This window comes from Dama dama, chromosome 21 (genome assembly GCF_033118175.1).
Source record: "Dama dama isolate Ldn47 chromosome 21, ASM3311817v1, whole genome shotgun sequence".
Classification (NCBI taxonomy): domain Eukaryota; kingdom Metazoa; phylum Chordata; class Mammalia; order Artiodactyla; family Cervidae; genus Dama; species Dama dama.
This window is the reverse complement of record NC_083701.1, coordinates 27,760,601-27,773,033: the sequence shown is the minus strand read 5'-3', so window position 1 is coordinate 27,773,033 and position 12,433 is coordinate 27,760,601. Positions and strand designations below refer to the sequence as shown.

Sequence of the window (12,433 nt, the reverse complement as noted above, 5' to 3'; positions counted from 1 at the left end):
AAAAAAATCATCTATAAAGGAAAGAAGCAGTGGGGAGAAGGAGGAGCTTTAACTGAGGTTTCAAAATGGAGAAACTCTGTCCCCAAAAGGTACTCATGTTCCTCGGAGAGCGATTCTCCCCACCCAAGTGCCTGAAACTGGTTTGGGACGTAGAATCTGAAGATGACCGCATCAGGGCCCCTGACTCAGACACTAAGGTGACTCCAAGTTATATGATAAAATAGGAGAATTTGGGGAGGACTGTCACCATATGGAATTCCAGCCTAATTTCTCCAATTTGTTCCACTGAAGCTGGGCAATGCTATACATGCTCTCCCAAAGATACCAGTTGTTAACAGTTTTAGTTATTACAGGTGAAGAGTCCATCTTTTTTACATTTTTCCCCTTAAGATAATCACACTTGAACTAGGCGTAAGTAAAGTCACACTTTCTGGGAAGACTTTCCCGAACAAACTATAAATTACAGCTCCCTGGCTAAACTCCCCTTTTATTTCCTGTTTCTTTTCTTCGGTGGTACATTTTTCATTCCAAAATTATATATTTTATGTATTTATTTGATTTATTTCCTCTCTCCCCCACTCAGAACATCAGAGGTTTTTGTTTAGTCAACTGTTGTATCCAAGGTGGCTAGAAGAGTTAGTGACACAGGGCAGACTCTGAATGATGTGTCAAAAGAATAAATAAATGAATATTCCACAAGGTGATATTTCCTAGATCCAAAATGCTGATTCATCCATGAAAGCACGAAATCCAACAGCAACATGGGATGTGGAGCAGGGTTTTTCATACACAGGCCCTCAAATCTCACTACCTCCATCAACCTGGACACTACCTAGAATGAGAAGGAGATTCCAGAAGCCACTGTGGAGAGCTCCCACTATCTGAGGCTACTTTAGTGAATTTTCTCACAGAACGGAATGCAAAGGCAGAACGAGATCACCAAGTGATTACAGCCATGTATGTCTGACTCTTTGTGACTCCATGGACGGTAGCCCGCCAGGCTCCTCTGTCACTGGAATTCTCCAGGCAAGAATACTGGAGTGGGTTGCCATGTCCTCCTCAGGGAATCTTCCTGACCCAGGGATTGAACCCGCATCTCCTGCATCTCCATAACTGCAGACAGATTCTTTACCACTGAGCTACCAGGGAAGCCTGATTACAACCTACTGACTTCTAATTGGACTCACTACCAAAATATTTCCAATATGGTGCCTATCTGGAGATGCTGAAATGCTGACATAAACACACACCCTACAAAGCTATGTATCATCACAAAACCAATGCAAAATGCTGAGCCTGTCTGCCAGGGACACTAATTCTTCAAAAGATTAGCTTCCTAGCTCTATGAAAACATGGATAATTAGAGCATCATGTTTATTATGCTGTAGCTAGCAAAGCACACATTTATTATAATGCAGTTTCCCCCTCTTGGGGCTCCAGTACAAATATAGACATTACACTTGGACTGGATAATGAAGGCACGGAGCCTCAGCCTAGGCGGTTAAGCAGGGGATGCCTGGCAGAACCAGATCACAGCCTTGGCATGGGTGAGCAGCTCTGTCTTTCTGCCAGGCCTTGATGTCACCTCCCGGTGCCGTGAGGCTTGCCTTCACTTTCAGCTCACAGTCATGATCAGTGTGATGACAAGGTACATGCAAGACGATCATCTCATTTCTCACGGATGTCACTAAAAAAGCCAGAGCCTAACAGAGCTAAGCCAAGCAGAGATCACGATAGAAAGCATCACACCAGGGGCTTTAACAAAAGAACAGATGCCAGAGACAGAAGAACGTGTCCATGGGGGCTCACAAGTAAATTCTAAATGACAGAGGGTTTCCCCAGACACGCGGAGGTGAGGTATATTAAGTTCCTGCTTCATTACTGTCATCTGAGGGGACGGGGCGGTCATGATGACACTTGGCAGGAAGCGCAGCACCTGGGGCTCATCCAGGCTTCCAAGGGGGAGTGTGATTGTGCAGCTGAGAGCAGCATTTCCCCCAGGAAGGTGGGCAGCGATGCACATGCCCAGCGGTCCAGAGTCTGCCCATTTTCCTTCAATCTGTTTGTTCCTCTGCAATCAGACCAGGAACCATCTGAGCAGGGTGTTGGGAGAAAAACACCATCAGCCAGTCATTAACTTCACATCATCTCCATGTCAGTGCACCTTAAACTACATGGTGGGTGCTTTTATTCCTTTATTGCTTTACTCAGAAAAAAAGTGATACGCCACCTACTCTGTGGACTTTGTTGATGGCTCAGTAGTAAAGAATCCACTTGCCAATGCAGGAGACATGGGTTCAGTCCCTGAGTTGGGAAGATATTCTGGAAAAGGGAAAGGCTACCCACTCCAGTATTCTTGCCTGGAGAATCCCATGGACAGAGGAGCCTGGCAGGCTATAGTCCATGCGGTCACAAAGAGTTGGACACCACTGAGTGACTGAGCATGCACACATGCACCTACTCTGCATCGTTCAGGGGCTGGGGGTGCAGAAGCTCAAGATGCCTGTCCTTGAAGAGCCCGAGATTGTTGGGGAAACTGATGTGTGATCACCTCCTTACAGTACATGGTGAGAGTGCTGCCACTGTGGTTAAAAATTTAAAAATAAAAGACCCAGTGGCAGGGCTCTGTAACAACCTAGAGGGGTGGGAAAGGGTGGGAGGGGGGAGGGAGGATCCAGAGGGAGGAGACACAGATTCACTGATGGCTAATTCATGTTGAAGTCAAACCAATATTGTAGAAATCAAACCAACACTGTAAAGCAATTATCCTTCAATTAAAAATAAATAAATAAATAAAAAAGATCCAATGGCCTGGGGGTGCAAGGAGGGAGCAACTAAGGTTATTTTAAGTATGGAAAGAAATAACATATGAAAGAAGCATGGACAGAATTCATATGATGCTTTGAGGAGAGACACATAAGTACCACAGTAAGAGATATGTTAGGCAGATTGAGTATGGTGACTGAAAACAGATAGAAAGAGATGGAAAGACAAAGGCACTTAATGTTCATAATCACCCAATGTTCATGACTTACTAAAGGGACATGAAGAACTGTCACGTCTCTGGTGGGCTGTGGGTGCAGATAGGGGGTTGGTTACTGCAGCTCACATTTCAGAGGCACCTCCTGTACAAGAGTAACTGGTTCCCTTCAACATGCCTAATCATTCCTTCCCCCCATTTCATTGCTCAATTCTTTCCAGTATTGTTCCATTTGTTCGCAATCCTAAATTCTGTGACTCTATTGTAAGCCATCTTAAAGCTTTTTGAAAGTGGTGAGTCGGTGCATTTAATAAAAGCAAACTTCTCAGTGCAATGTCATCAGAGCAGGACTATAGCCAAGCCAGGTGAAACCCAGACTGGCTGAAGCTAGAACTTGTAGAGGAAGCTTCTAGCATCATGACCAAGGTACTGAGAGACTTGTTGGCTTCATGTGAAAAAATCAAGAGCTCAGCCTGACAGTTCTGACTCCAATGCTTGTTCTGTACATGGGTTATAAATCTCATTATCCCTCCAGTCTGTGCTGAATGTGTAAAAGTATGTGTCTACTTTATAGTAGGAGACAGGAAGGGCTTCCCTGGTGGCTCAGTGGTAAAGAATCTGCCTGCAATGCAGGAAACAAAGGGGACCTGAGTTCTATCCCTGGGTAGAGAAGATCCCCTGGAAGAGGGCATGGCAAACCACTCCAGTATTCTTGCCTGGCGAATCCCATGGACAGAGGAGCCTGGCAGGCTACAGTCCATGGGGTCGCAGAGTCGGATGCAACCGAAACAACTTAGCACTCACTCAGGGGGCAGAAAGACATGTCCGTAAGATTTGTCTAGAATAATTTGAAGTTCAACTAGCGAAGGTCTTAGTGGGTTTTGGGTAATGTTTTTTTCCTTTTAAATTAAAGACACTTCAAGGTGATCATGTAAGAATGCCACTCTCACTGCATCCTGATTTGCTTTCCTGAATAGGAGAGAAAAGGGTTGAATTACAGGAAGAGGCCAAGGATTGCACTCAACCCCAGGTAGCCTGTTGGAGTGCGTTTAGTATGTGGTCCTCATCTGTTGTGTGTGATAAAGGAGAACTGGGTTAGAACTGCTGATCTAGCAGAAGGTCTCACTATCAGACAGCCCTGATTCTAATTCTTTCACTGCCACTATGACTTTGGTCAAATTAGTCAGCTTCTACATACCTTGTTTTTCTTATCTGAAAATTGGAAAGACAGTATCTACCATTTGGGGGAATAAAATGATAAAAAGTGTAGGCACTCGATGTATAACTTACTGACTCTTCATTCCTGAAGCATGCTGAACAATCATGTACAAACTAGAAAGTTTTTGGTTGCAAGTAACAGAAAAGTCAACTTAAAGTGGCGTAGACCACAAGGAATGTACTGGCCCCATAACTGAAAAATTAAGATGGTCATCCTTCACGGATGTTATCGTCTTTTGACTAGGATGGTCACCAGGAGCCTGTTACTGGGCATCCCTTAAGTCTGCCTTCAGTAGGGCCTAAATGCCCTTCTATTATAAGATGCTCCAGGAGAATGAGCTTTGGGAGAGAGAGAAAGGGGGAGAGAGAGGTATCAGTACGTCAATAGCACTCAAACAATATGGATGCTACAGAGGAACAGTGATGCTATAGATTATTAGATGCCAGGGAGGCAACCAAAAAGTCCACCACAGTAACAGTAACATTGGCATTATAGAGCCCTTAAGGAAATTTTCCATGTTACATTTATTCTACAAAAAATATTTACATTTATTCATATATCTATATATACACACTATACAGAGAGAGCGATGAGATACTGGCAGAGAGATGTTAGTCCAAGGAGAAGGAGAAGAAGCCACAGGTGCAGTTCCATAGCCTCTTGGACAAGAAATGTGGGATTCAGGAAGGGCCTTTATCTTGCCTTTAGAATCCATTTGATTTAACCCAGTTGTTTTTTTGTTTTCATAAAATCACACAGATAGATATACTGGCCAAGAAAGAATAGATATACCTCACTAACACATGAACACATACATACTACCATCACCACCACCAAAAATCTCTTTGTTAAATCCTTCATAAACAACCAATTTCATATTGATATCATCAAGTGAAGTCTCAGACCCAGCAAGAATCCTGAGGATTCATTATACTCTTGACATTTCCGAAGCAGTTTTATACGTGAAGCATGAACCCTTCTGACTGTTTATTATTGGATCCTGACTGGATTGGAGAGGTACACATATTAATAAATCTTCTAAAACATGAGTTCTTAACCTGTCCATAGCATTTGCCAAAAAGAAAATATTCTTCACATTTGAAATATAGGAAAGAAAACTGAGGGTCAGTGAATTAAATCCCAAACACACAGTAAATGATCTGCTAATTATATAGGGATTGTGTACCCTGAAATGTCCAGAACAGTCACAGATTCAAAAACCTTACCTTGCTATTTCAAAAGGGATAGTATATGACCACTATTGTTTTGTAAAGATACTATTTGGTCAAATGTATACATGTGTGCTCATGCTCATGCGTCCAACTCATTGCGATCCCATGGACTCTATCCCACCAGGCTCCTCTGTCCGTGGGATTATCCAAACAAGAATGCTGGAGCGGGTTGCCATTTCCTCCTCCAGGGGATCTTCCTGACCCAGGGGGAGTGACCCGGTGTCTCTTGTGTCTCCTGTATTGCAGACAGACTCTTTACCAACTGTGCCACCTGGGAAGCCCATGAACACACATTATAAGGAAAGGGTTTATGAAATTCTCTACTGTAGTTAGACAGGAACAAATGCTCTTATAATTGTTGTCTACTGTGTTACATAATGCCTCCTGAAGATGTTATGGGAGAGATTCCTTTGTGGAGATCATACTTTGGACATCTGATTTTACTTTATTACCATACTGTGTACACTTTATAACTGTTGATATTTTCCTTTTGCTTTGACCACTGGAAGCTATGACCACACAACCAAGCCTGTGACTACACTGTAAGAAAAAATGGCAGAAACAGTTTGAGCTTGGTGCTGTTTCCTTTCCCTACTCATGTCCTCTCTCCAACTAAATATTCCAGCAAACATTCCAACCCAATATTCCAACAAATTCATGTCCTCTCTCCAACCAAATATTCTAACAAATATCACAACAAATCCATGTAGTGATAATACTAATATTTTTAGGAGATGCTTCAAGTCCCTTTTGGAATGAAGTGAGATGTACAAGAATAAGCAAGAAAATACGGGCTGGAAGATAGATTAAATATAACTTTCAACTATTTATATGGTCAAGATGGAGGAGTTCTTCCAATGAAACTTTTGATATAAATCCCTCTGTGTGCCTGCTGTGTGTTAAGTCACTTCAGTCGCGTTCAACTCTGTGCGACCCCAGGGACCATCACCCTCCGTCCACAGGGTTCTCCAGGCAAGAATGCTGGAGTGGGTTGCCATGGCCTCCTCCAGGGGATCTTCCCAACCCAGGGGTCGAAGCCACGTCTCTAATGTCTCCTGCATTGGCAGGCAGGTTCTTCACCACTAGTGCCACCCGGGAAGCCCATAAATCCCTCTAACTAGCATCAAATCCCATCCTATTCCAAAGAGGAGCAAGTGGCAGGTGTACCAAGCAGAAGAGAAGGAGGGGATCCCCCCAGGGGATGACTTGGCAGGTTGACCAGGAACAAGGGCTCCTTCTGACGTTCTTTTCTCTAGTTATAAAACTGCCTTTTCTACCACTGCCTCCTCCTCCCACCACTCAGTATCTGTTTCCCTTGAAATGTCAATTTTGAAAAGGTTACAATTCACTCTTAAGTATGCCTCCCTGAGTAAGTATTTGAAAAGGAATGTAATCAGCTCTCATGAAGGAGTTCTGAGGCAAAATCCTTGATACATGGCTCCCCACAAAAGCTAATCTCAGTGTAGCTGGTGGCTCACAGTAGGAATTATACAGCTATTGTTAATCAAAGAAATGTATATGGAACCATTTACCCTCTGAGGATCTCTCCACAACACCCCCCCTCCCCAATACACACACATATATAGTATACACACATACATATATACACACACATATAGTAGTCTCTAGAAAGAATGAGGTGACAGAGCAAGAGATGGTTCTATGTGGGCTATTTCTTACGGACTTTTCGGCAAAATCAGTCTTTATGTCTGATGAACACTTCTTTATATACACACTATACAGAGAGAGCGATGAGATGTTCGTCCAAGGAGAAGGAGAAGAAGCCACAGGTGCTTATGTGCTTATAGTGTCTAATGAACACTTCTTTAATACAACCATTTACATCACCAAACAAATGCAGCTCTTAAACCAGGGTATCTCAATAATTCTCTGAAGGCCTGTATTCATTTCATAAAATCTCAAGATATACCAAGGATTGACAGTAAACAAACAACCTGCATGGGATGGACAGAGTACTCTTAAGAATGAAAAGTGAAACATAGTACAATTGGTGAGTGTCAAACCTTTGCAAAAAAACCAAAACAAATTTGAAAAGTTCTGGATAGCTCCCTTAGAAGGATGGGGTGAGCCTGGAGATCTCAAATAACTGAAGAATGCGACAGGGGTTAATTGATGTCAGTAGTGCAAGGCTGAGAAAGCCACTCACTGTGGATGGAAGATGAATAATTTGTTCCATTCAGGGCTATTTTCTGAATGACCTGGGCTGATTCCCATCAGCAGACAGAATTAGTTATCTCTGCCCATGAGTCCCTTCAGGGCCTGCTCATTTTTCAATCCACTGCCATTTGGTTGAGTTATTCCCTAAATGAATCAATCACTAATTCATAATTAGATCCAATGACAGCATAAATCTCTGTAGTGGGAAACTCTGGAAATGATGACATGAATCTGAAGACAAATCAGACATACAGCATGTTTGTCATCCTTAAAACCAATTGAATCTTGGCTTAAAAATCGTGGTCAAGATATATTAGCTAGATTTTTGAGGAGTCTGATGTGATAAATTGAATATTTCTTCCATTCATTTATCCTTGCTTTTCATACACATCCACAGTGACTATTCTAGAATAGTAGGATTTATCAATGTCATTGACATAAAAAGTCTTGTCGTCAGTTCTATGTTAGAGGGAATATTATATGAAAGCAATTATTGCTACTTTCAGGCCAGATCATCATCCTCAAGGACCAAAGCCATACGGGAGAAATTCCTTGTGACTGTTAAAACTCTAGAAAATACGGACTATAAAATGGTAGCGCTGGCTAAGCCAGCTGAATCTCTAACTTGTCCTCCTCTTTGTGAGGCTTGGGGAAGTCTCAGACTCTGGAGCAGTGTTATTGTATCACATTGATTCTTCAAACTCTTGCCCCACTGCACATCCAGTTCAGCGGACAGTACACACACATATAGGAAACAACGTACTATTGACGTATCACTTCCTTACCCTCTGCCAACAGGATACACAGAGCCCTAGCGCCTTTGTTGTAACCCAAAGATCTCATGGGAATGCTATGATCCCTTAGGGAGTGAGCCTTCCCATTTCCCTTTCCCTGTAACAGGAAAATATCTCCCAGTCCTAAAGGTTTTGATTTCTAGAAGGCAATAGTCTATACCAGTGGGTTATTTATTAATAATTACTCTCTTCCACAATTTGCTAGCTGTTCCTTGCTCACTGCACTGCCTACTTTGATCTGTTTTGGTGAGTCTAATGGATATTGGGGGCTTTCCTGGTGGCTCAATGGTAAAGAATCTGCCTGCCAATGCAGGAGACAAGGGTTCGATTCCTGGGTTGGGAAGATCCCCTGGAGAAGGAAGCGGCAACCCACTGCAGTATTCTTGCCTGAGAAATCCCAGGAACAGAGGAACCTGATGGGCTTCAGTCCATGGGATTGCAAAAGAGTTGGACATGACTTAGCAACTAAACAACAACAGTGGATATTGAGAAATACAGTCAATACTGAGAAATGTGGCCACTGTGCTGCTGGGATCCAAGGACCTGTGTTCCCCAGCCCTCTCTCACTGGACCAGTGTAGAGATGAATACAGGTCTTGTGTCTGAATATGAAGAGATCTTACCACTGAACAAAACCTAGGCTGCAGCCTTCCTAGGCTCTTTGCTTCCTATTCACTCTCAGCCCCACAAGAGGACAAGGGTGGCCATGCAACTTGAATGTCATTGCCATCACTTGCTTTCTGACAACTGTCTGATTCAGGGAACACATGCCTAATCTCAACCCAAACATGGAGAACTTCTCATCACACATTCAATACCTTTTAACAGCAATTATGGCATTGAAGAATTCAGATTTCCCAGGACTGAGAGAAAATGTTATAGAAAACTGTAACTAAAATCTCATCTAGGAATAAAGATGCTGATGACATCAGCTCAAGATGTTTTCTGGTTTCTAGAATCCTTCTTTCTTGAACTGACAACCCCTAAGTACTCTGCGTTAATGAGTCTTCTGAGATAAATTGGAAGTGATGTGGAGAATCAGAGGCTGCAATCCAGGTCCAGATCCCGTATGCTCTTTTTGCCCATCATTCAGCTACATTGCCAACAACAAAGCAACTCAAGATGACTTGCAAGTGGGGTCAACAGACTTGCTCACTGCGTTTAATTCAACATGGATACATAGGTGGCCTCAGCTGTTTTTGGCAGGTCATTTAAGGGGATGTCTGTGTGTCTCTTAGAGATATACTGTCCATTCACTATGATCACACATATGGCCATAGAAGGACTCCTCTGTGGCTCCAGAACTTTCTTGCTCTCATTGCTAAGCCCTTGCTCAAAGATCCACACACTCCCAGGCAACGAAAGTTAGAAAACTCTACAGAAGCAGTTAGGTAATCACAAAGATTAATTGTTCTTCCAAACACAACATTTAAAAACAGCTGGTGTGTGGCCTCTCTACCCACAGGTTATCTCGGAATCATGAAATCAGAGCAGGAGGAGACACTGAGAGAACAATCTCTCTGCCCTTCAGGTAGACAACAGCTAAGTCATCCCAGACAGAAGTACATTTGCCCTAATTTCAAGGAGCTCCAGGGACAGAGCTCTCATGACTTTCTAGTCTGAACAGAGATAAAGCCTTTCTTAAGGCTAAACAATATCTCCCTTTAGAGCTGAAGTCTATTCATCGTGTCTGGCTGCCCTTTGAGATGCAGAAGGGTCTCTCTAACAATCTTTATACCTCACACTCCACACAAATGGAAATCAGTTTCCCTCTTGAGGACTCTATTTCCCCCAAACTTCTGAAATATTAAAATCACTTTCTGACTTCCACTTGCTTCTCAAAGTTTTCTCTATTTCTTCTGAGTTCTTAAGTCCAGATTTAGAAATTATTTTCATGTAAAGTCAATTTGTTCTTGTTCAGTCACTAAGTCATGTCTGACTCTGCAACTGCATGGACTGCAGCATGCCAGGCATCCCTGTGCTTCAACATCTCCCAGAGTTTGCTCAAACTCATGTCCATTGAGTCAGTGATGCCATCCAACCATCTCATCTTCTGTTGTCCCTTTCTCCTCTTGCTTTCTATCTTTCCCAGCATCAGGCTCTTTTCCAATGTGTGGGCTCTTCATATCAGGTGGCCAAGGTATTGGAGCTTCAGCTTCAGCATCAGTCCGTCCAGTGAATATTCAGGACTGATTTCCTTTAGGATGGACTGGTGGGATCTCCTTGCTGTCCAAAGGACTCTCAAGAGTCTTCCCTAGCACCACAGTTCAAAAGCATCAGTTCTTTGGCATTCAGCCTTCTTTGTGGTCCAACTCTCACATTTGTACATGACTACTGGAAAAATCATAGCTTTTACCATACAGACCTTTGTCAGCAGAGTGATGTCTCTGCTTTTTAATATGCTATCAAAGTTTGTCAAAGCTTTTCTTAGAAAGAGCAAGTGTCTTTTAATTTCATAGCTATAGTTACCATCCATAGTGATTTTTGAGCCCATGAAAGTCTAACTAGACCTTAATAAAACACAAAGTCTCTGTGTTGTCCAGAATGGTCACCCCTAGTCACGTGGGTATGTGAAGTGTGGTGAGTGTCACTGAGAAATGGAATATTTCATTTTATTTAGTTGTACTTGATTTAAGTTTAGATTTAAAGTTTAAAGACTGGCTACAATGTTTGGAAGACTTGAAGTATATTTGGAACAACTTTGTTTCGTCAATCTCCTTTTTCAAATGTAAGTTTTATGACATAAATAACATTCAAGTATTGCTGATGAAAATTCAGCACCTGCTTTGAGATATCTTTTAGTGTATAATACACAGAGGACTTTTGGAGACTTCAAATAAAAAGAATTTAAGCATTTCATTAATATTTTTATATTGATTACATGCTAAAATTAAAATGTTTTGGCTATACTGGATTTTACAGACTAAATATCTGTGTCCCAGCCCCAAAATTTCATATGGTGAAGACTTGATCTTCAATGTTACAGTATCTAGAGGTGGAGCTGGTGGGAGGTAATCAGGTCATAAGGATGGAGCCCTCACCATGAGCCAACCTGGCCAGCACTCTGATCTCAGGCTTCCTGCCTTCAGAACAGTGATAAATAAATGTCTGTTGTCTAGGTGACTCAGTATATGGTACTTTGTTATGGCAGCCAGAGCTGTCTAGGACATTGGGTTAAATAAAATACATTATCAAAGTTAATTTTATCTTTTTTTTTTTTTTTTTTTACTATTTTTTAATCTGACTAAATCACAATCCTGAAAGGAATCCCTTAGCAAGTGTTCTATCTCTGATCTCATTTCCTCTCATAAGCGTCATGAATCTGCAGGATTGAAAGGTAGAGAGAAGGAAGTTGGAACAGCAGGATTTGAGATGTCACAAAGTCATGATGAGCAGCAGCCAGAGGAAGAGAGTTTAAGGTTGTCTTCAGGGTCGCAGGCTGCTTCCCTGGTGGCTCAGTGATAAAGAATCTCTGCAATGCAGGAGACATGTGTTCGATCCCTTAGTCAGGAAAGTCCCCTGGAGAAGGAAATGGCAACTCACTTCAGTATTCTTGCCTGGAGAATCTGATGGACAGAGAAGCCTGGTGGGTTACAGTCCAAGGGGTCACAAAACAGTCAGAAATGACTGAGCCACTGGGCAACAACAAAAACCATGGTCTCAACGCTCCTGCAAGTAACAAATCAAAGAATATCTAATGTACACAAATAAGTTGGTGTGAAGGTTTTTGTTTTTGTTTTTGTTAGTCTTATTTCAGATTTTGCCTATAATATATATAAAATGGGAGTCTGCAGAAAAAGGGAAAAAGCTAACAAAGGCGTGTTATAAGTCTGCAGTCATCTGGCTGGTCTGGGAAGGCCTTGAACGGCTCAAGTGCAGAGGGATGCATAACATGGGTGGGGAGTGTGTGCACAAGGATGGGGCTGGAGACAAGAGCCAAAGTCACAAAGGGAAGAGGTCTTGGCAGTTTGAAGATTTAGGAAGCTGTTTTGAATGCAACTAGCTATGAAAAGATGAGCGGCATTATTAGG

The 12,433-nt window shown here is 42.3% G+C and overlaps 1 protein-coding gene across 1 annotated transcript in view; it reads right to left on the bottom strand.

Annotated features, from left to right (window-relative positions):
• NKAIN3 (sodium/potassium transporting ATPase interacting 3) overlaps window positions 1-12,433 on the bottom strand; it is a 359,994-nt gene that overhangs the window by 284,009 nt on the left and 63,552 nt on the right. Inside the window, exon 2 of the mRNA XM_061122751.1 lies at window positions 1,883-2,071. Coding sequence (XP_060978734.1) covers window positions 1,883-2,071 — 189 coding nt within the window. The remainder of the gene's footprint in view (window positions 1-1,882; window positions 2,072-12,433) is intronic.